The 27,420-nt window shown below is 45.2% G+C and overlaps 2 protein-coding genes across 2 annotated transcripts in view; both read left to right on the top strand.

The window, feature by feature from the left end:
• Positions 1 to 222: 222 nt before the first annotated feature.
• On the top strand, positions 223 to 8,334 carry asb7 (ankyrin repeat and SOCS box containing 7). Its single transcript, XM_068741847.1, has 3 exons — positions 223 to 434; positions 3,429 to 4,034; positions 7,959 to 8,334. Exons 1-3 carry the CDS (start codon positions 224 to 226, stop codon positions 8,096 to 8,098), a joined length of 957 nt encoding a protein of 318 aa, XP_068597948.1. The 5' UTR covers position 223; the 3' UTR covers positions 8,099 to 8,334.
• Positions 8,335 to 8,669: 335 nt separating this feature from the next.
• lrrk1 (leucine-rich repeat kinase 1) overlaps positions 8,670 to 27,420 on the top strand; it is a 94,818-nt gene continuing 76,067 nt past the window's right edge. Inside the window, exons 1-2 of the mRNA XM_068741549.1 lie at positions 8,670 to 8,847; positions 26,556 to 26,746. Coding sequence (XP_068597650.1) covers positions 8,670 to 8,847; positions 26,556 to 26,746 — 369 coding nt within the window. The remainder of the gene's footprint in view (positions 8,848 to 26,555; positions 26,747 to 27,420) is intronic.

The following is a 27,420-nucleotide window of genomic DNA, read 5'->3' as shown; positions in this document are numbered from 1 at the left end:
CCGTAGATCGGTGTGGGTACGTGCAGCTGAACATAAACCTGGCTCTTCTTTCATGAAGTAGTGATGATAAAACAAGGAAGTCAGATAAAACGAGTGGGTGTTATATATATGTTAAAGATGCTAATTATTTTTTAATGGTTTCAATTTTAATAACAGCCAATGTCATCAGCCTTCAACTTCACATTAGAGACCGATGGCCGTTCCTTTTCTGAATTGTGACAGAATGCTGAACCGTCAGTGCAGAAGAAACCCTGAGCTTCATGAAGAACTGCAGATCCAGGCTGCCGTGGCAGCCGGCGATGTCTGCACTGTCAGGAGAATGCTGGAGCAAGGATATTCACCGAGGATACGGGACGCCAACGGCTGGACGCTGCTGCACTTCTCTGCTGCAAAAGGAAAGGAGAGATGCGTCAGAGTCTTCCTGGAGCACGGAGGTCAGTCTCGATTATAGCTTTTGTTTTCTGTTTTCTTCTAATAATTGTTTACCTTTTTATTTAATGGCTTCAGTTTTTGTGGTCCACATTATGCCATGACAAGTTATCAACACTAGATGGCATTATTTTACTGCAAGAACTAGACTTTGGTTCAACTCTAGAAGTAATTCAAGACATAAGCACACATGGAACAAACATTGAAAATAGGCTCTTTATGCAAGAGCCCAACGAATCCTTTACAACGGGGCCGAGGATTACCCTGCGATCCATTTACTACGTTCAGGTACATTGGGAGGAAAAGGTAATTTCAGTGGAACCTCGGTACTTGAAAGACTCGGAAGACCAAAAAAGGGAGTTTAAATTGCCTCGGAAGTTGAACAGAGTTTCGGAGTTTGAACACGCGAGTGGAGCCGAGGCAAACCGAAGATGTGCGAATGAAGGCGGAGTCTGCCCGAGTAGGTTCAGCGTAATTAACCTGCCGTAGGAGAAAAAGTGTACGAATGGTGTTTTTTCACATTTATTCTTCTGAACTTAGCCAGCAGCAGTAAAACTACTGGAAAAGAAAAGAGGAACGTTCTGAGAACAACTGTTGAATTTAAGAAGGAAACAATCGGTAAATACGAAAATGGCGGCCGTGTCTTGGATCTTACTTACTTATAGTACGTACGAGAAATTGACGATTTCAACTTTTCTTAAGATATCTGAGCTAAAATGTAAGAGAAGGGAAAAGCCCATGACAGTTACCCGGTTACTTTACGGAAGGGGACTCAGAGGAATGAGCCTTCAGAATGATAGTATTGTGTTAAATCAAATCGAGGTTCCTTCCTGAACAACAAACGTATCCATCACTTCTTCATCTCCTCTGTTTCCTTCACCAACACGCCCATTGAGGTCTGCTCCAATCAGGACTCTCTCTCTGCTAGGATGCTCTGAAGCACTTCATCTAAGTCAGTCCAGAACTTCTCCTTCTCCTCTAACTCACCTCCTACCTGTGGAGCGTAAGAACTTCTCCTTCTCCTCTAACTCACCTCCTACCTGTGGAGCGTAAGAACTTCTCCTTCTCCTCTAACTCACCTCCTACCTGTGGAGCGTAAGAACTTCTCCTTCTCCTCTAACTCACCTCCTACCTGTGGAGCGTAAGAACTTCTTCTTCTCCTCTAACTCACCTCCTACCTGTGGAGCGTAAGAACTTCTCCTTCTCCTCTAACTCACCTCCTACCTGTGGAGCGTAAGAACTTCTCCTTCTCCTCTAACTCACCTCCTACCTGTGGAGCGTAAGAACTTCTCCTTCTCCTCTAACTCACCTCCTACCTGTGGAGCGTAAGAACTTCTCCTTCTCCTCTAACTCACCTCCTACCTGTGGAGCGTAAGAACTTCTCCTTCTCCTCTAACTCACCTCCTACCTGTGGAGCGTAAGAACTTCTCCTTCTCCTCTAACTCACCTCCTACCTGTGGAGCGTAAGAACTTCTCCTTCTCCTCTAACTCACCTCCTACCTGTGGAGCGTAAGAACTTCTCCTTCTCCTCTAACTCACCTCCTACCTGTGGAGCGTAAGAACTTCTCCTTCTCCTCTAACTCACCTCCTACCTGTGGAGCGTAAGAACTTCTCCTTCTCCTCTAACTCACCTCCTACCTGTGGAGCGTAAGAACTTCTCCTTCTCCTCTAACTCACCTCCTACCTGTGGAGCGTAAGAACTTTTCCTTCTCCTCTAACTCACCTCCTACCTGTGGAGCGTAAGAACTTCTCCTTCTCCTCTAACTCACCTCCTACCTGTGGAGCGTAAGAACTTCTCCTTCTCCTCTAACTCTTCCTTCCTCCTCCATTCCTCTTTTCTCTCCTCCGTTATAAACAACTTGAATCCTGCTCCTCAGCTTCTAGCCTTGCTTCCTTTCCTCCTGGTCTCCTGGACACACGTCCACCTTCCTCCTCCTCCTCCTCATCATGTCCTCTAGCTTTCCCCATCATCGTCCCAACATTCAGAGTCCCTCCTCTCAGTCCTGAACGCTTCTATTCCTTCTTCTCTCGCTGCTGATGCACTCGTCTTCCTCCTCGTCTTCGTCTCTGTCTTCGAACAATGGAATTTATTTTCAATTGCTATATAGATACACACACAAAATGATATAATAATTGATACAGTATTACTGTAATATAAAATGTGGTTTTATTATGAGTTTGGCTAACGGCAGTGGGGGGAGACTGAGAGAAAGACAGTGTGTACCGGTAGGTCCTGTGTACTCTAATTGTTTCTTCCACGTACACTTAACTGCAATAGTTATGCCGTTTGAAGGCTTTGTGTTCTTGTACTCTGCTTGTACTCCGCTCGTACTGGTGTGCAAATCACGGTCGTGTTTATCGATAGTTTCATGCTTCATCTCCATCGTCGTCACGCATCATTTCTTGTCGCTGCCATCCTTCCCACCTGCTCTTTTGTGCCCATCACTTATAAGGAATACTCCCAGATTCCATACAAATCATGTAAATAATGGAAACACGGCACTATCCCATATTTGAGTATGGAAAGTGGTGAATACCTGAATGAACGAGTGAAGCACCCTCGCATCTGGAAGTTGCTTGTATCTCAAATGTCTCCTTGTCTCAAAGCAAAATGCTTGGTTGCAGGTTTGCTCGTGTCTTGGAACACTCATATGTCGAGGTATTACTGCACTTACATTTTTCCTCCCACTGTACATATTTGCTGCTGTGAGACATATTTGAACATAATTTAGTTTTACATCACTGTCCTTCACTTTGGTGGAAGTCCAGACGATAGAATGTTTGGGATGTTTGTGTAAGATAGTCGTAGCCTTCAGAAACACAACAACAAATGCGTATAGCTGATTGTTAGAACTACAGTTGCTAAATCCTGGCAAACAACAAAATTCAGATCTTAGATTCCCGAGGGCACGATAGGGACTCTGTGTCCGACCGGTTTGTCACCAGGCACCACCCCTGCTGAAATTGACTGTCTCTGTTTTCTACTCTCCTCTGTGCAGCTGACCCGACTGTGAAGGACTTCATTGGTGGCTTCACAGCGCTCCACTATGCAGCTATGCATGGCAGAGCACGCATTGCCCGACTCATGCTGGAATCTGATTTTCGCAGTGATATCATGAATGCGAAAAGCAATGACGGTTGGACACCACTGCATGTCGCTGCCCACTATGGACGAGACTCGTTTGTACGCCTTCTCCTTGAGTTTAGGGCTGAGGTGGACCCACTGAGTGATAAAGGGACCACGCCACTACAGTTGGCAATCATCCGAGAGCGCTCCAGTTGCGTACGAATCCTCCTGGACCACAATGCTAATATTGATATTCAGAATGGCTTCCTGCTACGGTATGCAGTCATCAAAGGCAATCACTCATACTGCCGTATGTTCCTTCAGCGGGGAGCGGACACTAATCTGGGACGTCTTGAAGATGGTCAGACCCCCCTGCACCTGTCAGCACTCAGGGATGATGTGTTGTGTGCCCAGATGCTCTACACACATGGGGCTGACACCAACACCAGAAACTATGAGGGTCAGACACCAGTAGCGGTATCTATTAGCATGTCTGACGTCAGCCGGCCCTGCCTGGATTTCCTGCAGGAGGTCACCAGTGAGTCTCACTAACACACTCCCCATTTCACAAGTACAAAATATTGTAATGCCTCAAAACATACTTATTTTTGCTCAATGGTTTTGATTACTACAATCTCAAAATGATTCAGCCCCTTACTGACAAGTGTCTCTAGTACTTTTTACAGCACATTTGATGATGGTGAATATATTTATTAGATAGAATGTTAGAGTACAAGTACAGTCAAACATCCTGTCTAAGAGGAGCATTTCAAAGAAGCCCTTGCGGTCTTGTTTCCGTTTTGCTATTGTTACACGATGCATGACCACTTGTGGCAGTGACTGTGGAGAATCATAGGCCATCCGTAGTAGACAAAGGCCATTAGTTATGTAATATTCCTGGGTTTCGCTGCAGCAACCACATTCTAATCCCACCATTTTTACTTATGTTGTTTTGAAGTCAGGCAACTATGATGGCCACCTGAATGTTCGAGGACAGTGGCGTCCAAGCTACAGTATACAAGCTATTTTGCTATTTTTTATTTGCCCACAACAAACTATAAAAATATAATGGAATATGGTCCGCACTCTCAACTTTCACTTGATTGAGTTGTAATTCTTAATTTCACCACTAGTGGAGTTAGAATTTTAAGACTTCTAATCTGCATATGGGTTAAAAGTCACAGGTTTTATCTGGAGCCAACCCTGCTGGCTACAGGTGGCCACTGGACAAGTCGCCAGTTCATTTTAGGGCCACACAGAAAGACGGACACCCACTCATGCCCACGTCCATACCTACAAACAATTTTTGGAGTGACCGATTTACCCGTTGCCTGTTTTTGGTGGTGGAAGAAAGTCAGAAAACCCAGAGAGAACTCGCATAGACAAGAAGAAAACGTGGAAACTCTGCACAGAGCAGCTCCCTCCAAATTATTATGAATGAAAAATGTTACAGGCAAGGAGCTTCCTGTCTCACCTCATCTGTTAGTCTATCCATCACCATGACAAACAAAAAGGGGCTCAGAGCTGGTCCCTGGTGCATCCCACCTCTACTCTAAACTCCCCTGTTACTCCTACTGCACTTCACTGCTGTCCTACATGTCCTGAACTACTCTGACGTCCTCATACAGTACTACAGTACCTCAGGCAGTACCACAGTACCTCATACAGTACTACAGTACCTCATGCAGTACTACAGTACCTCATGCAGTACGACAGTACCTCATGCAGTACGACAGTACCTCATGCAGTACCACAGTACCTCATGCAGTACCACAGTACCTCATACAGTACCACAGTACCTCTCTGGGCACCCTGTCCTAGGCTTTCTCTAGATCTACAAAGACACAATGCAGCTCCTTCTGAGCTTCCCTGTACTTCTCCATTGCTAGCATCAACGCTAACGTTGCGTCTGTGGTACTCTTCATCAGCATAAAGACATACTGCTGCTCACAAATACTCACTTCTGTCCTTAGTCTAGCCTCAAACACCTTTTCCCATAACTTCATCGTATCTCATCAGCTTTATCCTCTGTAGTTTCTACAACTCTGTTTGTCTCCCTTCTTCTTGAAGAACACCAGAACTCTTCTCCTCCGTTCCTCTGGCATCGTCCTTCTCTGATGATGATGAATATATTTATTAGATAGAATGTTGGAGTACAAGTACAGTCAAACAGTAGCATGTATTACAGTACAAGTACAGTCACACAGTAGCATGTATTACAGTACAAGTACAGTCACACAGTAGCATGTATTACAGTACAAGTACAGTCAAACATCCATTCTAAGAGGAGCATTTCTAAAAAGCCCTTCCGGTCTTGTTTCCGTTGAAAGTCCTTCGTACATAAATCATCGACATTTAACAATACCATTTAAATAAATATAAATTACTGCACAGATGCAAAATAACAATAAATTAAAAAGACACATAATATGTACAACGTAGTGGTAACTTTTGGCCTGTTGAAACCCATTAACATCCTTGTTATTTATACTTTTAAATTATACAATCTCAGTAAAATGACTGTCAGTCTAAACATAACATTTGAAAAGAGAAATAACATTTAAAGAGAAATTAGGTGAGGCTTCTTTTTTATGTTTTCTATGTAATTCATTCATGTTTGGCCAAGGCAGCATTTACACGTCATCGTGGTGGTTTCTGATGCGGGACTGATGCATCACTCATCTTCAGGATGCAGTTATGCATGCAGCGTGAAATCACAGCACAATCATGATATTATATTTGCAAGATGGAGTGATGTAAATGATGTTGCCATGAGCCATAATCTCATGTTTAAGTGAATTTCTGTTGATGTCTTTGAGTTCTCCAAGCAAATTTGACCCTAACCCTTTGACGCACAATTTGAAAGCACCGCTAACTTTTTTCTTTTCATAAAAAATGCCACACACACCTACACAATAGCCCTTACACAGCCAAATAGCTACTGTCCCAAAAAGGCCGTCTTGCAGGGGTCAGAGATGCATGAACAAAAACAAACTCTGGTGTTCTTAATAAATCTATCCTGATGTTTAAGTGCAGACAGTTCTAGTGCTAAAGGTAAACCCAATGGCTCCCAAAACAGTTTTCCTCTGGCAAGATGGCAATGAGGTCATATTTGCTGCTCCAGGCACGCGAGTGTGTGATGCTGCCAGCAAAACTCATTGGACTTTAGTCCCTCATTCTACTGACTTGAGTTGGTCTCCGATGCTTTTCTTTAAATCCTGGTTTGGTCCCGATCTCTGTTTCCAGTTTGGGAGGAGTCGGCTAACAAAGCCACTGATCTCATGGCAAGGAGTGTATGATATACATTCAGTACTATCGGTACAACTCACAACCAGTATCCTCAACATCTGCGCCCCCACCTTTCAGTTTTAACAGGAACGACGTACAGGCGGTCCTCACTTAAAGACGGAGTAACGGCGATTTTGTCGTTAAATCAAACCCTGTTCACCGACAACTTGCGACATTGTGTGGTCAAAAAAAGTATATGTGCATACTTGTATTTAATTTATACTGTACATATGGTACATATTGATCCTGACATATATACATATATTTATACTGTATGTATTGAGTTGGGTATGTTGTTTTTCATGCAACTGTATTATGACAGACTGCAGTATTTATTGGGACACTAAAGCTCAAACGCATTACGTGGTCCTTTAATGTATTTAACATGAAATTCAGTCATTTCTATTTCTCTGTTCTACTGTGTAATAACTGTTTCTATTTCTCCTTTCTACTGTGTAATAACTGTTTCTATTTCTCTGTTCTACTGTGTAATAACTGTTTCTATTTCTCCCTTCTACTGTGTAATAACTGTTTCTATTTCTCTGTTCTACTGTGTAATAACTGTCTATTTCTCCTTTCTACTGTGTAATAACTGTTTCTATTTCTCCGTTCTACTGTGTAATAACTGTTTCTATTTCGCATTTCTACTGTGTAATAACTGTTTCTATTTCTCATTTCTACTGTGTAATAACTGTTTCTATTTCTCCGTTCTACTGTGTAATAACTGTTTCTATTTCTCATTTCTACTGTGTAATAACTGTTTCTATTTCTCTGTTCTACTGTGTAATAACTGTTTCTATTTCTCCGTTCTACTGTGTAATAACTGTTTCTATTTCGCATTTCTACTGTGTAATAACTGTTTCTATTTCTCATTTCTACTGTGTAATAACTGTTTCTATTTCTCCGTTCTACTGTGTAATAACTGTTTCTATTTCTCATTTCTACTGTGTAATAACTGTTTCTATTTCTCCTTTCTACTGTGTAATAACTGTTTCTATTTCTCTGTTCTACTGTGTAATAACTGTTTCTATTTCTCCGTTCTACTGTGTAATAACTGTTTCTATTTCTCATTTCTACTGTGTAATAACTGTTTCTATTTCTCCGTTCTACTGTGTAATAACTGTTTCTATTTCTCCGTTCTACTGTGTAATAACTGTTTCTATTTCTCTTTCAGGACAACCTCGGTCTCTACAAGACTTGTGTCGAATTAAAATCCGTCGCTGCATCGGCCTTCAAAGCTTACAATTGTTGGAAGATTTACCGACTGCTAAGGTTATGAAAGACTATTTAAAACACAGGTTTGACATTGTGTGAGGACAGTAACGACAGAGCAGGGAAAGGTGAATAAAGCAAATCCTTTATAAGGAGACTATGCAAACACTGCGTTGCACATATCTGTGTACGCCATGATGGAGTTTATGTTCAGTTTGTTCCTCCACATCAACACATGAGTACGTGTTTCTGATTCCTTTCTCCGTTTGCAGTTCAAATAGTTCCTGAAGAATGAACCCGGTGGGGCGGGGAAATAAAATGAGCCGTTTTATTGTGAATACAGTTTGAGTTGCTGCCGTATACATTGTGTGTACTTCATATATGTCATCTGTTGGTCAGGTATTCGTGGGTCAGCTAGCAGAACCGCTCGTTACTCGACTCTGTTTTCATTACGTACAACAGTCAAAAGTTAAATGTGGTTCCTCAGCAGAAACGTTTTCACGATAAAAAATTATTTCTCATTTAAATACAAACATTTAGAAAGTGCGGTGGCAAAGCAATGACAGGAAACCCAGAATGCAATGTTCCAAAGTTTGGGCCAGGCCAAAAGATCAAGCAAGCTCAATGCAGATGATGACGAAAGTGAAATGGTTGATTACTTTCTGTCGGGCCCATGAACTGTGTTCATCCATCCGTGTTCTGGCTCAGGCTGATGAAGATGCTCAGTATCGATGTGGTTGTGTCGCACTCCAGCAAGGTGAAGCCGGCTTGTGTCCTTGTTGTGTGTCGGTTGTCCAACGATGCAATGAGGGTTCATGTCAAACTCGCCAACGAGGTCTCCAGCGCCACCTGTACTCGCCGTCGCTCTCTTTGGTGCACCACATAAGTTCATCCAAGTGCTTTTTTGAGGTGATATGTATTTCAAATCGGTGGGAACAAAACAGTTTGAGGACAGACTCTTGGAAGCTTGGAAATAAAATTCAAGACGGCTGTGTGACGTTTTAACGGTGCACAAACTGAACCGTGCATGAACTCACGAGAGATTACAAACCGGCCAATCAGAGTGATTCTGCTGTTACCTGAGAGACAGCTCAGGTGCGTGGCTTCACCTTGGTGCTGCTCTCACATCAAAGTCTGTTCCTTTTCATGTTTTTATGTCCAGCATCCTCAAAGGATTGCTCACAAAGATGTTGTAACAAATTGTATTAAACATTCCACGGTTTCTTAGCAACAACAATTCCTCATCTCCATGTAGCTTCAAAAAGTGGTGCGAGACTGGGGGGCCCCATCGTGCGAGTCGTGCAGGACCCCCCCCTGGAAGCATTATTGTCTTTATTGATTGTGTTTGTTTGCTTTGACTTGTCGTGCAGCATCTCTCAGTATAAACTAATCGCCGATAGGACGCTGCCTCCGTCCCGTTCCGTGGTGCGCGTGAATCCATGTTGGACAGTGTTGGGATGGGGAGCTCATCGTGTGGATGCGAGTGCGTGTGTGTGCGTGTGTGTGCGTGCGTGCGGCGGGGAGAGAGAGAGAGAGCGGGCTAAATTTCCGCAGCACTGATTGGCCAAGCAATGTAACGTGATCTGCAGCCAGTGACGGCCAAGAGGGGCGTGTCATCACGAATAGACACGATGGGTCGGGACTCGGGTGTGTCTCGACCTCCACGGGGGAGGCTCCGCCGGACCCCTGAGACCGGCTAACCGAACCCTGAGACCGGCTCACCGGACCCTGAGACCGGCTCACCGGACCCCTGAGACCGGCTAACCGGACCCTGAGACCGGCTCACCGGACCCCTGAGACCGGCTAACCGGACCCTGAGACCGGCTCACCGGACCCCTGAGACCGGCTAACCGGACCCTGAGACCGGCTAACCGGACCCCTGAGACCGGCTCACCGGACCCCTGAGACCGGCTGACCGAACCCCTGAGACCGGCTAACCGGACCCTGAGACCGGCTCACCGGACCCCTGAGACCGGCTAACCGGACCCCTGAGACCGGCTAACCGGACCCTGAGACCGGCTCACCGAACCCTGAGACCGGCTCACCGGACCCCTGAGACCGGCTCACCGGACCCTGAGACCGGCTGACCGAACCCCTGAGACCGGCTCACCGGACCCTGAGACCGGCTCACCGGACCCTGAGACCGGCTCACTGGACCCCTGAGACCGGCTAACCGGACCCTGAGACCGGCTCACCGGACCCCTGAGACCGGCTAAGCGGACCCCTGAGACCAGCACCGGACCCCTGAGACCGGCTCACCGAACCCCGGATAAGAACCAGTGGTGTCGGTGGTTACGTTGTTCGTGCAGTCGTTCAGATTCCCAGTTGGCTTGAACGCCTCCCAGTCCGTGCGTAAAAAACAATCCTGTAAGATCGCCTCTGATTGGCCAGACCAGCGCCGCACAGTCCTGTAACCGGAGACTCCTTCTCAGTCTCTGCCTATAGGAAGGGAGCAGCAATCCGATTTGCCAAAAGCCGGGCGGGGGCGGGCTCTGTAACTATCCCGGAAGAGAGGCGCGCAGCAGTCCAAAATGTTTTCCCCTCCGTCTGAAATTGAACAGACTAAAATAAACGAATATTGTATTGAAATGAACAAGCTGAAATAAAGGCAGACGTATCATAATAACGTTCTAGAATTTAATATGCCGAACTCTCTTAACTATTGCTCCTGTATTGGTATTCTGTTCCCAATGAAGAGTAACAAAACCTTTATCTTGAAAAATCTCAACCGGATGCGCTGTTTTCAATCACGCTGGCAAATGTGTGTATTTTGAAAGTTAGCGGAAGCGTTGCCTTTTTCCTATGATTTTACTTTATGTGTTTTTGAGTTGTGGAACAAGGAAGTTCAGTAAAAGGTTCGTCTGACGGTAAATGTTTGTCTTCCGCTGCTGAGGACTGAAACCTGGACGAGCATCTTAGTACTGTCTGGTGAGTGGACTAGCATCTTAGTACTCCTGTCTGGTGAGTGGACTAGCATCTTAGTACTGTCTGGTGAGTGGACTAGCATCTTAGTACTCCTGTCTGGTGAGTGTACTAGCATCTTAGTACTGTCTGGTGAGTGGACTAGCATCTTAGTACTGTCTGGTGAGTGTACTAGCATCTTAGTACTCCTGTCTGGTGAGTGTACTAGCATCTTAGTACTGTCTGGTGAGTGGACTAGCGTCTTAGTACTGTCTGGTGAGTGGACTAGCATCTTAGTACTGTCTGGTGAGTGGACTAGCATCTTAGTACTGTCTGGTGAGTGTACTAGCGTCTTAGTACTGTCTGGTGAGTGTACTAGCATCTTAGTACTGTCTGGTGAGTGGACTAGCATCTTAGTACTGTCTGGTGAGTGGACTAGCATCTTAGTACTGTCTGGTGAGTGTACTAGCATCTTAGTACTGTCTGGTGAGTGTACTAGCATCTTAGTACTGTCTGGTGAGTGGACTAGCATCTTAGTACTGTCTGGTGAGTGGACTAGCATCTTAGTACTGTCTGGTGAGTGTACTAGCATCTTAGTACTGTCTGGTGAGTGGACTAGCATCTTAGTACTGTCTGGTGAGTGTACTAGCGTCTTAGTACTGTCTGGTGAGTGGACTAGCATCTTAGTACTCCTGTCTGGTGAGTGGACTAGCATCTTAGTACTGTCTGGTGAGTGGACTAGCATCTTAGTACTGTCTGGTGAGTGGACTAGCGTCTTAGTACTGTCTGGTGAGTGGACTAGCATCTTAGTACTGTCTGGTGAGTGTACTAGCATCTTAGTACTCCTGTCTGGTGAGTGGACTAGCATCTTAGTACTGCCTGGTGAGTGTACTAGCATCTTAGTACTGTCTGGTGAGTGGACTAGCATCTTAGTACTCCTGTCTGGTGAGTGGACTAGCATCTTAGTACTGTCTGGTGAGTGGACTAGCATCTTAGTACTGTCTGGTGAGTGTACTAGCATCTTAGTACTGTCTGGTGAGTGGACTAGCATCTTAGTACTGTCTGGTGAGTGGACTAGCATCTTAGTACTGTCTGGTGAGTGGACTAGCATCTTAGTACTGTCTGGTGAGTGGACTAGCATCTTAGTACTGTCTGGTGAGTGTACTAGCATCTTAGTACTGTCTGGTGAGTGGACTAGCATCTTAGTACTGTCTGGTGAGTGTACTAGCATCTTAGTACTCCTGTCTGGTGAGTGTACTAGCATCTTAGTACTGTCTGGTGAGTGGACTAGCATCTTAGTACTGTCTGGTGAGTGTACTAGCATCTTAGTACTCCTGTCTGGTGAGTGTACTAGCATCTTAGTACTAACTTATATAACTTATATCTAAGTTTATGTACGGTGTACATACAAAGTACAATTACTCTCTCGCACGGCAAACCGCTGCTATCACTATCGATTGTCTTGGAGGTAAAACTCATAATAAAAGCACATTTTATATGACAGTAATACTGTATATCATTTTATGTATGTGTGTATCTCTATAGCAATTTTTTTTTTTAATCCATTGTTAGCGTTGATTTGAGTGTTTTTAGATGCCAGAACGGATTAAATTGTTTTCAGTTATTTTAAAAGGGAACATTTTATTTGACAAGCGAGCGTTTCTAGTTTCAAGCTCGGTCCAGGAACAAATTATACTCGTATATCAAGGTATTTCTGTACCACAGTAAAGGAGTCTGTGGAGATTTCTCAGAAACGTTTTTCAAGGAAACCGATATTTGTCTGAGGAGCAAACGGAAGGGATTCCGTCATTTCAGTCGAGGCTTGTTTTCCTCCCAAGGAACCGTGGAGAGAAGCATCAGTGCTGCTTGATGTCAAAACCAAAATCTATGGACACTGTTCCTGTCAAGCAGGGCAAGAATGATCGCAAGAAAGATTAATAGACTAAGATTTTGGTGACATTATGTGTAAATTACTCTACATTACTTTATTCCAGCTCAAATGTAAAACACCATAATTTTATGACTGACTACATTTCTAACCAAGAAAAGTACTCAGAGCGCAGACCTCCGCCGAGCAGCTCGTTCCCCTCCTGACTGGATCAGCACCAGAAGGTTCTGGATTGTGCCGATTTCAATGTAAAATAACTTGCAGCAACTGAGAGGACAAAAAGCTGCTAAAAGTTAGGGTGCTTTCACACTGCACCAAGAGGACTCGGTTCCTTTGGGAGCAAATTCTTGCATTCATAATTAGTTGGTCTGCGTTCACACTGTGATTTCTTTGCGAAATAGACAGTTTATTAAATGCCCCACCAGAGAGGAGAACACGCTGGACCATTGCTACACGACGGTGGGCGGGGCCTATCGCGCTGTACCACGCGCTGCCCTCGGACTATCAGACCACGTGGTCATCCACCTCATCCCAGCATACAGACAGAGACTGAAGCTTGCTAAACCAGTAGCAAGGACGACCAAGATCTGGACCGATGAGGCTGTTGAGGAGCTCCAAACTGGTTTTTGGGAAATATTTGTTTTGTTTTTTAATAAATGCGTTTTTTTTATCTGCCGCACTGTAAATGCAGTGCAGTTGCGTGACGTTTATTTTGAAGTGTGCGCTCTTATTTTGTAGTGCAAGGGGAAGCCTGTACTAGAGTTAGCGGCAGAGAGGAACAGAGCGACACCGTGCTCAGGTCTGAAGAGCGATCTACGGGCGGCACACACTTTATTACAGCACAGACACCCGACAATGGTTCATCAGGTGATGTTAGAAAATTCCTCGCGCAACATGATGACCCGTCAGAGTGACTTTAGTGTGCAACAGAAAGCGAAGGTGATGTGTCTCAGTTGTCTGTGCCAGTTATGCATGAAGCGCAGCAGTTTAACTTCAATTATGAATACAACGCAACACCAACCCCCAAACAGGATGTAATATTAATTCATCTACACAAAATATAAGCCGTGGATGATATCAAAGTTGATCACGACATTGCTACATTACATTGGTGCCTCATGCAATGAAGCCTTTTTAAAAGCAGGAAGGACCGTTGACTGTAGGTCACGTTTTTGTCAGTGGCATCATCTTGTGCTTCAAAGTCATTATACAACAGTAGGGCAGTGAACATTCAAATGTACTTGCACATTAGATTGCAATTAGAAATGTACTTTATCTTTGCCACATTACCTCAGCAAAAGAGACCAAAGGACATGAAACACTAAATCACCTATTTCAGAATACTTAAATCAATCGAACGTGCTAACGCCATAAATCCTTGCTTTAAAAATTTATAATTTCTTATGATTATGATCAATATCTAAACATCCATCCATCCATCTTCTTCCGCTTATCCGGGGCCGGGTCGCGGGGGCAGCAGCCTAAGCAGGGAAGCCCAGACTTCCCTCTCCCCGGCCACTTCTTCCAGCTCTTCCGGGGGGATCCCGAGGCGTTCCCAGGCCAGCCGAGAGACATAGTCTCTCCAGCGTGTCCTGGGTATTCCCCGTGGTCTCCTCCCGGTGGGACGTGCCCTGAACACCTCACCAGGGAGGCGTTCAGGAGGCATCCTGAATAGATGCACCTCATCTGGCTCCTCTCAACGCGGAGGAGCAGCGGCTCTACTCCGAGCTCCTCCCGGATGACTGAGCTTCTCACCCTATCTCTAAGGGAGAGCCCAGCCCCCCCCCACGGAGGAAGCTCATTTCAGCCGCTTGTACCCGGGATCTCGTTCTTTGGTCACTACCCAAAGCTCGTGACCATAGGTGAGGGTAGGAACGGAGACCGACCGGTAAATCGAGAGCTTCTCCTTTCGGCTCAGCTCTCTCTTCAGCATGACGGATCTGTGCAGGGTCCGCATCACTGCAGACGCTGCACCGATCCGTCTGTCGATCTCTCGCTCCATCCTTCCCTCACTCGTGAACAAGACCCCGAGGTACTTGAACTCCTCCACTTGGGGCAGGATCTCCTCCCCGACCTGGAGGGTGCACTCCACCCTTTTCCGTCTGAGAACCATGGCCTCGGATTCAGAGGTGCTGATTCTCATCCCGGCCGCTTCACATGCGGCTGATGAACCGATCCAGTGAGAGCTGGAGGGCACGGCCTGATGAAGCCAACAGGATCACGTTGTCTGCAAAAAGCAGCGACCCAATCCTGAGGTCACCAAACCGAACCCCCTCAACGCCCTGGCTGCACCTCGAAATTCTGTCCATAAAGGTTCTGAACAGAATCGGTGACAAAGGGCAGCCCTGACGGAGTCCAACCCGCACTGGAAATAGGTCCGACTTACTGCCGGCAACGCGGACCAAGCTCTGGCACCGGTCATATAGGGAGCGGACACCCCGTATCAGGGGTCCGACACCCCATACTCCCGGAACACCCCCCACAGGACTCCCCGAGGGACCCGATCGGATGCCTTCTCCAAATCCACAAAACACATGTCGACTGGTTGGGCAAACTCCCATGCACCCTCAAGGACCCTGCCGAGGGTGTAGAGCTGGTCCACAGTTCCACGGCCAGGACGAAAACCACATTGCTCCTCCTGAATCCGAGGTTCGACTATCCGGCGGACCCTCCTCTCCAGTACCCCTGAATAGACCTTACCAGGGAGGCTGAGGAGTGTGATCCCTCTATTGTTGGAACACACCCTCCGGTCCCCCTTCTTATAAAGAGGGACCACCACCCCGGTCTGCCAATCCAGAGGCACTGCCCCCGATGTCCATGCGATGTTGCAGAGTCGTGTCAACCATGACAGCCCTACAACATCCAGAGCCTTAAGGGACTCCGGGCAGATCTCATCCACCCCTGGGGCCTTGCCACCGAGGAGCTTTTTAACTACCTCGGCAACCTCAGTCCCAGAGATGGAGGAGCCCACCCCCGAGTCCCCAGGCCCTGCTTCCTCACTGGAAGGCATGTCGGTGGGATTGAGGAGGTCTTCGAAGTAGTCCCTCCACCGATCTACGACGTCTCGAGTCGAGGTCAGCAGCGCTATATCTAAACATGATGATGGCATTCAAAGTTTAGACATTGAAATTTTAACCTTCGGATGTTCGACATCTTTATACACTTTGAAACAAATGGCGGTCACACAGAGGCCGAACACCCCCCCCCCCCCCCCCCCATCCTGAGCTACTGCTGTCCCAATGTTGGTACAAATCCAGAATTTGTCATGGTCTTATTTTTTTTATTGGACTACACTACACTATTCTCTAAAGCTTATTTTATCTTTTATTCATTGATCCTTTTGTTATAACAGAAGAAACTACTGCAACCCCCTTTATATATCATACAGTGTGTATGCAGAAATCCAAGGAAAAAAATCATTCCTGCCAAGCTTTAGCCAAAACATTTTGATCCATTTGGGATAAAAAACTGTGTTTTGAATTTCATTGATAATTGTTTTTTGTATAGTTTCAGAGAGTTGTGTACATTCATTTTTCCAACTTTGTGCAGGGTACCAAAGTCCAGGCCTCCTTTGTATGGAGGAACCTTGCTCTGGCGCCAGTGATTTCCCAGTGCCTCCAGTAGGAATGTCATATTGGTCGGTGGGCCTTCCCCAGGAGTCTAGAAATGCTCCCAGCAACATGGAGGAACAAACCAGTGAGTAATCTTCCTGCATCTCAGTCACCCCTCCCTATATTTATAATTGATTGTCTCCTGAGAAGAAGGGAGAAACAACAACTTTTTTTTGGATGTTATTTTTGTTCCAAATAAGCATTTGCTTCAACCCACCATCTGGGTTAAAAAGCCTTTGGAATATTGTCCTATATTCTTTCAGGAGTAGAAGATTAGGAGAAGAGAAACTGATGGAATCATGATGAGCAAAAATGAAGATTCAACTGCTCTTGTTCAAGTTAGATAGAAGAAATTTCACTTCTAATCCAAGAGGCTTCTTCAGCTCTGAGAGACTCGTAGAGCGTTTATCCATCCATCCATCCATCTTCTTACGCTTATCCGGGGTCGGGTCGCGGGGGCAGCAGCCCAAGCAGGGAAACCCAGACTTCCCTCTCCCCGGCCACTTCTTCCAGCTCTTCCGGGGGGATCCCGAGGCGTTCCCAGGCCAGCCGAGAGACATAGTCTCTCCAGCGTGTCCTGGGTCTTCCCCGTGGTCTCCTCCCGGTGGGAGGTGCCCTGAACACCTCACCAGGGAGGCGTTCAGGAGGCATCCTGAATAGATGCACCTCATCTGGCTCCTCTCAACGCGGAGGAGCAGCGGCTCTACTCCGAGCTCCTCCCGGATGACTGAGCTTCTCACCCTGTCTCTAAGGGAGAGCCCAGCCCCCGACCGAGGAAGCTCATTTCAGCTCTCTCTTCACCATGACGGATCGGTGCAGCGTCCGCATCACTGCAGACGCTGCACCGATCCGTCTGTCGATCTCCCGCTCCATCCTTCCTTCACTCGTGAACAAGACCCAGAGGTACTTGAACTCCTCCACTTGGGGCAGGATCTCCTCCCCGACCTGGAGGGTGCACTCCACCCTTTTCCGACTTTTCCGGTTTAGATACTTATAATCTTGTTGGAGCAGGAAACAAAGAAGGGACCGAAATCACCAAGGCACCAGGAGTATGAGCATTTCCTTATGAATGCAAATGCTCACCGGTCATTAGCATCCAGGTTACAAGGAATAGATGTAAAGAAGGTAGAGGACTTCAGGTACTTCGGGTCAACAGAGCAGAGTGATGGAGAGAATGTGGAAAGGAGGTGAAGAATCGGATTATCCGAGGAAACAAAGTATGGTCTCTTTAAAGCGCACCAAACAGCTTTGGTGTGAAAGTGTTAGGGATAAAGTCTCTAACATTGTGATATTAAATTTTAAACGCATCGAAATGAATCAGGCAGAGGCAGGGATCCTTTTTCTCTGACGCAGCCAAGACCGGGTGGTCTGGCGCGCTGCTCCAAACCAACTCCGTTCCGCTTTCCGGAACTGTTTATTTATCACCTTCGTAGCTCCACCTCTTGACCCAGTGACATCACAATACTTTTAGGGGGGGGCAAACATCGCTGCCCACCAGATGGGACTGTTCTACACCTAACAGTTACATTACATTGAAAATTGACTCTAACAGTCCCTCCTGTATTTTCATTGTAAAACTGTAACATTCTTCCGGTTTCTACAAAACATTCAGTGTTAACTAAACATGCTTGAACTAAACTATCAGAAAACAATCACAGAACAAAATCAATACAATCAAGATCAATACCTGAGTTATTACATTCATGATCTGAGTTCTTACAATCAAGATCAATACCTGAGTTATTACATTCATGATCTGAGTTCTTACATTCAAGATCTGACCTGAATCAGGGAGGAAGGCGAAAAACCCATATTTTGCATAATTCTTCTTCAAATTCAAACTTCTTTCAGACGGGAAAATTCCTTCCAGATCCAGCCGGCAGCTGCGATCATCTTACAGACCCCCAATCCAGGCATTTTAACAATCCTCCTAATACAATGTCAAACATCCCATTCATCGTCAACAAGGAAAACAAACATGAAAAAACATAAAATCCAATCAGTACAAAAACAAACAACATTCATTTCCACAATCTAAATGTTACTGTCAAACCCTTTATTCACAAATCCTACGTTAGAGCATTACCGATGTTTCTCCTAGTTTGAATTACTTTAACATTTTACCAGCATTATCTTCTCTACACTGAAATTTGAAAACGGTGACATGATTATTTTATCTTTATTGCTCCAAAGTTTTAACACATCTGGAACATTCTGAACTCTAAATTAAATTATTACAATGTCTATCTATATTATGGATGGATAATCATAACAATCTTTTACTGTCTTATTAACTCAACTTGTCACTATAATTTAGCTACTTTTACTTACTCTAATGTTATCAAAAGTCATATGCTTATACACTTTTACGTTGTTGTAGACTTATTATTTCTATTTTAGTATAATTGTTAACCTATCTTTCTACTAATTTTATGCCTATTGGAATATCAACAAATAGCAATTGTTTAGTTAAATTTAGTTTACGAATTTAAATCTACATCCTGCTCATTAGTGTTATTTGATCTATTTTAGGATTCTAATTGCATCGTACGCTTCTCCACTTAATCATAAATTTCTGACAGCTGCAATTAATATAGTATAACGATACCAGGTGTTGGTTAACTATTCCTATGAAACTCTCCTAATCTGCATAAATTACTTTATGACGTTCTTCTAGTCACACATCTGTAGACAAACATTCAAACAGATTACACTTTGGAAAATGCAAACTGTTCTCGGTGTTAAGTCAGTCTCGTTCTCGTTCCTTGTCCATCAGCAAATCTTCTTGAAGAGTGATTCAGCTTCACTGTCAGTGTTCTTGTCCTGCATTACACTGTGAGGGTCTCTTCCTCACGGATCTTAAAATGAGTGTGATTCAATCTCTCACCACCTCTCTCTGATCAGACTTCCTGTCTGCATCTCTGGATCAGTTTGGCAAGAGACGTTTCCTCCTGCAGTGCAACGGATGGATTCAGGAGGAACTCTGGATGTTCACGTCTCGTTGGTGTCGTCAGCATGACCCTGAGTGGTCCTCCGTTCCTCGGTCCGGACCGTCTGCTGCTTCCTGATGGTTTCCATGAAGACGCCGACACCAAACACGCTCTGTAGATTCGCCCTCCTGTCGGGACAAAGAAAAACTTCGGCAGATCATTTGCTCTCTGGACATCGTTCAGAAAGAGTGTGCTTCATCTATTCACTCAACGCTTCCTCTTCACTTCTTCTCTTCACCAAATCGATGTACTGCATCCATGGCTTTTGGTTTCTTTCGTGCATTGGCCAAACCTCATTTTAGCCTTCTCTACACTAGCCTAGCGCTCTGATATACAGTGACATCTGATCTGCGTGTTGTTTCACATCTTACCACCTGATTCACAAAATCATTACCGTTATAACTACTTATTATGGCTACTGGAACAGCATTTAGTGATTCTACACACATATACAGCAAACAATTTTTTTTTAGTATTATTTTTATTCTTCCAGAGTAATTATTGATTTAATTACTGCTGTGCAATCCCTCCTGTTTGAACTATGAACGTAGTCCATGGTTCAAACTTGCTTCCATTAGTAAATCTAGTCTACTCTATCAGCATTAGTCTAACTTGTTTAATACAATGTCTCAAAATAATTCCTACTCTTCCATCACATTCACAACATATTATATACATCACTCAATTTGGGATGAAATAAGTTCAAAAGAGTTTCCATGTGCCTCTCACCCTATGCTCGTCTGAGATGCTCCTATTGAGGGTGCCATGTGTTGGCTGGAAGGTTCATCGCCTCCAGTCCGTCAGGCATCTCCTCTGCTGTTACTTGTCTGAGATGTTCCTTCGACCGTACAGCGCTTCCGTTGGCTGTCGTTTCTGCATCACAGCTTAGCAGTCTCTCCTGGTGTTCCTGGAGCTGCTATCTGCATTCGCAACTCAGAACAAAACACATTTCTTTATTGACACACGATAAAATCTTTGAACCTCTTCCTTCCTTCATTTCACGTTTCACTATTGAGAACCCATATGTTGACTGAGAGATTATCTGCTCCCAGTCCAGTCCGGGATCCCTCCTGCTATAGTAGAAAAAGCAATAGCATTAAATTTACATGTTATATTCACAAATGTCAAGTCCCCAATTCACATCTGAATTGATTCAAGTCTGTCTCTAGTCGTCTCATCTTCCTTCAGTCTGAAGTCAGTCTTTAACCTCCTTATCTGTCTTGTACCGTAGTCAAAAGTCTCTTTAGATGTGTGCGTGTGTTTGTGCAATTACCTGTCCACCGTTGAATCATCAATTATTTTAGATTTTATTTAGATCCTGAGATTACTTTAGTTTTTAATCTAATTAAACTGTCTGTTCTTGATGACTCCCTGTGGCTCGCATTCCACAGAGTCATAAAAGTGGGGGAATGATCTGGTACATCCCCATTCCTGTGTTTAGCTAAGCAAATGGTGGGGGACGAGTAGCTTCAAACGTGTCCCAAGACTGAGCGGACTTGAGAGGGCCCGTCTCATTTCCACTCAGCCATAAAAAGACAGGCATTCAGTCAGTCGTCCTCCTTGAACCCACCATTTTGTGATTTTACCTCCACTATGCTGATCTGGGATTTTCTTAAAAGGCGTTAGATATTTTATTTTTATTTATTTTTAATTCTGTGCAAACACTTTGATCTTGTCTTGGTCACCATCCTGGCGCTGTGGCCTGCCTGTGGCCTTCATGCAGCGTCATCCGATGCCATGTGGCATGTCCAAACACTTTGATCTTGTCTTGGTCACCATCCTGGCGCTGTGGCCTGCCTGTGGCCTCCATGCAGCGCCATCCGATGCCATGTGGCATGTCTTTGTCTCTTGTCTGTCTTCACCATCCAGCATTCCTTTGTCTCCTCTTTTTTCTTCTCCTCAGCTTCATCTTCTTACATCTCCTTCAACCTTCTTTGTCTTCCAAAGCTTTCTCAAACAAAAGGTGTCTCCAGAAAGATTTGCATAACAATGGCTGTGCCGTAGAGTTTAGCTACGCTCTCACAGCACAGGCATGGTTCTGTCATGCTAATTTGGAATTCACAAAGACTTTTTCTGCTTAAACCTCCATTTTGTAGTTGTCCTGGCCTCCATCTTGGAGCTGCCATGTGGTCTCCGCATGCTGTTTCGCCATGCTCTTTGTCTCTTCTGAAACGCTCAAAACAATCTTTACACACCATATTTCTTACATGTTACATTTCCAACACACACCACATTCTGGTTTCTTTTCCTCAACTTAGCTGTTCCTCCACACATTCTCAATACTTTCCGTATACTCACCAGTTCCTGCTTCTTCCTCCTGACGTTCTTCTCCACTTCATCCAAGCGACCTTCTCAATCCTTCTTAAATCTCCTCCATCATTAAACATCCTCTCGTACTTTCATTACCAAAACATCACCTTTTCCTTCTTCTCTGCTAGAAATAATCTATTTACAAACAATCTACCTTCCTAGATGTTTATCTTCAACTGGGAAGTTATCCCCCCTTGCACGAATGTCCAGTCGAGGCCTGCAGAACTCACTGATACATTCTGCAATCCAAGTTATCCTGTTGCTTACAATTTTTATTTTAATTTTTTATAGCATGCCGTTTTATGTTACAGTTCCCCATGTGCTCCTCTGCTTAAAAGCATTCAAGCATCCATACATCCATACATACACCCACGTTACTTGTCGTTACACTCATGGCCAAATTACATTTTAGCACCCTACTTCACGGGTGGCAAGGTCTATTATTCGTCTTAATAGCCTACAGCCTGCTCTTGGAGCAAACCCAATTAAAGAATCCCTTTAAATTCTCGGCCTTATTATCGTTGTTGTGATAATAACCGGAAAACAGCTCGCACTTGGAGCAAACCCAATTAAAGAATCCCTTTAAATTCTCGGCCTTATTACCGTTGTTGTGATAATAACCGGATCCCAGGCAACGTTTAAAACGGAGCCCGCGCACGCATCGACATACGTGCTTCGCAACAGACAAAAACGCTCGCCGCGCGCGACCTCCATTCTCACTCATTCACACACATAAACATCTTAAATCCTTACTTACCTTCGTCCATCGATGCGTATTTCCCGCTGTTCTTCCGTCACACGGATCTTCCGTCGGACCGAAACGTGAATGGGGCCTTCTCCGAGGACCCGCTGCGCTGCCGACTCACCATCGCCATGCCTGCGCAAAAACCGCGTGCGTTCTCGCTCATGCCGCACGTTCCGGACCGTGGATTCACGTGATATTGGATTCGCGGCTCGAAGGACCAATAAATGTTAGGGATAAAGTCTCTAACATTGTGATATTAAATTTTAAACGCATCGAAATGAATCAGGCAGAGGCAGGGATCCTTTTTCTCTGACGCAGCCAAGACCGGGTGGTCTGGCGCGCTGCTCCAAACCAACTCCGTTCCGCTTTCCGGAACTGTTTATTTATCACCTTCGTAGCTCCACCTCTTGACCCAGTGACATCACAATACTTTTAGGGGGGGGCAAACATCGCTGCCCACCAGATGGGACTGTTCTACACCTAACAGTTACATTACATTGAAAATTGACTCTAACAGAAAGCGACTTTAGAATTAATTGGACCAATGTCCTGGAAAGGAATGGAAAGCAGAAGTTAAGGAAACAGTATATAAATTAAAGCTGCAAGCGGCGTTGTAGGCCCTCGCCGGCCGACAGGCCGTTGAGCTGACCCGCCGACGCACGCCGCTTTTGTCCTGAGTGCTTCACAAGTGTTTAGATTTGAGCTGCATGAGTAGCTCACAGTTTAGTCAAATCGTTATTTGGATTATATGGCCATCTGCCATCAGGAGTTTTGAAGTTTCAATCCAATATGGCCGCCTTCCTGTGTGTCTGGGGGTGTGGCCATAATATTTTTTTTTTTGCCCTGACATGACGCATGTCTGTACCGAATTTCGTGGCTGTCCGACAAAGTTGGCGTCGGACCCCTCCCCATAGGAGGGGTTGCCATCGCCACGGCAACACCGTAAAAACAACAACATGGTTACGATTGTGTTTTTTGATCGGGACCACATGAGGGACTTTTCTGGTAAGTTTCAATCATTTCTGGCAAAATATTTTTTTAATTCCCATTCAATTTTTGTTATTGTTCTCTAGGGGGCGCTGTAAGGCTGATTGTCAAAGTTTCACTTTTAAAATGTCCAGGTAGGAAGGGTCAATAAGTGTTTAAAATTTGGTTTGGATTGGAGTGTGTGTGTGAAAACGCTGACTCTGCAGTTTTTAAGTTTCAATCCAATATGGCCGCCTTCCTGTGTGTCTGGGGGCGTGGCCATAATTTTTTATTTTTTTTTGCCCTGACTTGACGCATGTCTGTACCGAATTTCGTGGCTGTCCGACAAAGTTGGCGTCGGACCCCCCATAGGCACAATGCATTGTGATTTTTGTAGGTGGCGCTAGCGCGCCACTTTTTCATGCCCAATTTTGAAACACATAAAATAATTAATCTTTCGCCGGTTCTGAGCTTGGTTCAAAGTTTGGTGAGTTTTCGAGCATGTTCAGGGGGTCAAATTGCCGTTTAAACAGCAGAACAAAGAAGAAAAATAAAGAATAAAGAATTTTTGCAAAAACAATATAACTTTTTTTCTGAGTATGCGATTTTTACACAAAATACATTTTCGGAATGGTCTCGACGAGGGCTACGCGTCTGTGGGGGCACACAGACACACACAAACACGAGTTGACGAGCGCAGCGATGCCTGTGTGTGTGCGTGTGTGTTGTTTAGTGTCGGGGTGTGTGTGTGTGCTGTTGAGTGTCGGTGTGTGTGTGCATGGGGGTGTTGGTCGTCCTCATGGCAACGTTGGATGCCGAGGGTTGACGAGCTGTGCTCGTCAACTTGTCGTCTTCTGCGTTGCAAAAGCAATAGCCCCTTACGCCTAGGATAGGCGCTCGGGCCTAATGAAGAGTAAACTGGTCTTGTTCAAGTTAGACGGAGGGCGATAATGAGCTTCCCCTCTTGCAAAGACCAGCAGTCACCTCTGAAAGACAAGAATTTACCTGTTAAATCTACAATCAGCATGAGCGGCGCACCGATTACACCTCCGATGTTCCACGCCACCCCCGGCCTTCCTACTGCTTCTCTCCCACGAATGGCGACTTCTCTGGATTTGCCTGGTTCCTTCTCATTGAAAAAATCCCGGCACGTTTCCACTGCGACGTGTCATTTCTATATACCATATTTTTTGGATTATATGTCGCTCCGGATTGTAGGTCGCACCAGCCAAAAAATGCATAATTAAGAAGAAAAAACCATATATAAGTCGCATTTTTGGGGAAAATTTATTTGATAAAATCCAACACCAAACAACATATAGCATAAAGAACATGCTAACACGTTTACCAAAATATCAGGTTTTATTCCGAATCACGAAATCCAAGGAAATCTTCATCCTCGGTGTCACTTTTGAACAACTCCCCCAACTCGGCAGGTAGACAAGACGCCGCTTCCTCTTCTACGTCGCTTACATCAGACTCGTCGTCAGTTGCAGTTCCAATTATTCCAGCCTTTCTGAATCCCGACAGGATGGTTACGGTTGTCACTGAAGCCCATGCTTTGTCGATCCATTCAATGACTTCCAGGAAAGTTGCATGGCGCATTCTCCCGGTTGCCGTGAAGCTGTGCTCTCCATCCGTCATCCACTGCTCCCACAGGTTACGCAAAACTGACTTAAAGCTCCTATTCACGGAGATATCAAGTGGCTGGAGTATTTTGGTTAAGCCTCCAGGGATGATGGCAGGTATGGAGTTGAGAACTTTTAATTTATTTTTTAACTGTGGTGTGATGTGCGCTCTCATGCTATCCATCACAAGCAGAGCTTTGCATGCTCTAAAGAAGCCATCCGGTCGCTTATTGTAGCACTTTGTAAGCCACAAGTTCATCATTTCTTGATCAATCCACCCTTTCTCGTTCACGGCGACTTCAACTGAGGAGGATTGGATTTTTGGCATGGTTTTTCGTTTGAAAATGACCATCGGTGGCAGTTTTGATCCGTCTCCACAACATGCCAGCACCACTGTGAAGTGTGATCTCTCATGACCAGTTGTAACGATATTCACACTTTTTTGCCCTTTCTCTGCAACACTTCGGCCCATGGGGATGTCAAAAGTGAGGGGGACCTCGTCCATGTTAATAATATGATCCGGTGTCACGTTGTGATCACTTACATGCTTTTCAATGAACGCGCGGAAACTGTCAACCTTGGCTTGGAAGTCCGCTGGCAGTTTTTGGGACAGTGTCGTCCTAGCTCTGATAGAGAGGCGTTTGCGCTGCATGAAGCGGTAACACCAAGAAGGTCCTCCCGCAAAGCCGTTTATATTCACCTCCCTGGCAACCACTTGGGCGCGGAGACGCAACTGCACCGTTGACAAACCTCTCCCAGCAGCACGTTGTTCAAGCACCCATGCGTGAACTCGTTCCTCCAACTGCGGCCACCTAGCTTGTCGCCCGCGATTAGCTTTCTTTGTTTTCTTCATTTCAGTAAGCATAACCTCCGCTTTTCGCCAGTCCCTTACAAGTTTTTCGCTCACTCCAAACTTTCTTTCTGCTGCTCGATTGCCGTTTTCGGCTCCATATTTCACTATCTGAAGCTTGTAAGCCGCGGAATATGACTTTCTTTTCGGCGCCATTTTCAATCAGCCCTTCTAATTTGTGTTTTTAGATAACAGGTGTGACAGATAACTATGAACCTCCAGAAACCGCGACAGATTCTGACGGGTCACAGAGTTCCCTGTAACACCTGTTATAGAAATGTGTAGGCTACTGTCTCTGCGCTCACAGATTTTGTAAAAAAAAGCATATATAAGTCGCTCCGATTTATAAGTCGCACCCCCGACCAAACTATGACAAAAACCGCGACTTATAATCCGGAAAATACGGTATATATATATTTGTGTGTGTGTTTTTAATCTTTACTAATTGTGCTTGTACCTGCATTCTGCTTTCTGTAACTTCTCAAAGAAGGGAGTGATGGCACCGCGACAGCGTTCGCTGCAGCCCGATGCTCACTCATCAAATGTCATTTTGTAGTTGTACCGTACTTGTACTGTGCTGGCAATGACAATAAAGGCCAGACCGGACCAATACTAATACTGCTTTTAGCTCCTGGTTTACCCCCCCTTTGTATCTTGTCTCTCCTGTAAGGCTCTGGGGATGAAATGGGACCCAAGGCATCGTTGGTGGAGGGCCCTGATGCTGGTTCTACACCGTTTCCTTCTCCCACACTGGAGAACATCCAGGCAGCATATGAAGAAAACCAGGAGGACGTTGCTAGAGAGCTAATCCAGCAAGCATGCTGCGTGGAGTGCAGTGCGGGGCTGCCCCGCATCGACGGGGTGAGTTGACCGACCTTTGTCAGTGTTCGCTGCACAGCTGGTTGCTTTATGACAGGGCTACCTTTTACATGATGCGTGCCACTTTACAATATACTCGAGCTCAAAGGGTTGGGACTCAAAAGGTGTGGCGACGGAGGTGAGAGAATCAATCTGCAGTTCATTTAACAAGGAAGTAACAAAAAACACTCTGGGGAGGGACGGGCTGGTTGTAAGTAATTAAATTCACAGACACAAAAGAGGAACCAAGGTCGGGAGGCTGGAGTTACAAAAATACAAAATGAAAAGTACACAGCCACTAGAGAACACAAAGATAACCTGAAACTGGGCGGAGGACAGGCTGGTGTCACGGAGTGAATCCAGGAGCACAAGAACGGCATAAAAATAAGTGGCCTTGAGAGACAAAAGCATAATCTGGTGGAGCGTGAAGCCGCTGGAAGGAGTTTAAGTGGCAGGTGAAGGGGAGGTGAGTCTCAGGTGTCTCGGTCACGCTCAGCCAATCCGTCCTCTGCCCAAGAGAGAACAGAATGAATGAAGGGAAACACAAAGAGGAACACAAAGGATCAAATCAACATTCACAGAAAACTATCCCTGACGGTGCCAACACTTACTTCTTTAATAAAATGTTGTAAATGATCTGTTTTTACAGTTTTCTGCAGTATTTAAACACATTCTTT

This window comes from Brachionichthys hirsutus, chromosome 1 (assembly GCF_040956055.1).
Source record: "Brachionichthys hirsutus isolate HB-005 chromosome 1, CSIRO-AGI_Bhir_v1, whole genome shotgun sequence".
Classification (NCBI taxonomy): Eukaryota; Metazoa; Chordata; class Actinopteri; order Lophiiformes; family Brachionichthyidae; genus Brachionichthys; species Brachionichthys hirsutus.
The sequence above is the reverse complement of the archived record's forward strand: the minus strand, read 5'-3'. Positions and strand labels throughout refer to the sequence as shown.

Excerpts from the sequence above, each read along its gene's own strand:
- asb7 (XM_068741847.1), top strand. The coding sequence starts at position 224 with ATGCTGAACCGTCAGTGCAGAAGAAACCCTGAGCTTCATGAAGAACTG. Across the intron at positions 435-3,428 it reads AGTCTTCCTGGAGCACGGAG|CTGACCCGACTGTGAAGGAC; the intron begins GTCAGTCTCGAT and ends TCCTCTGTGCAG. Across the intron at positions 4,035-7,958 it reads TTTCCTGCAGGAGGTCACCA|GACAACCTCGGTCTCTACAA; the intron begins GTGAGTCTCACT and ends TTTCTCTTTCAG.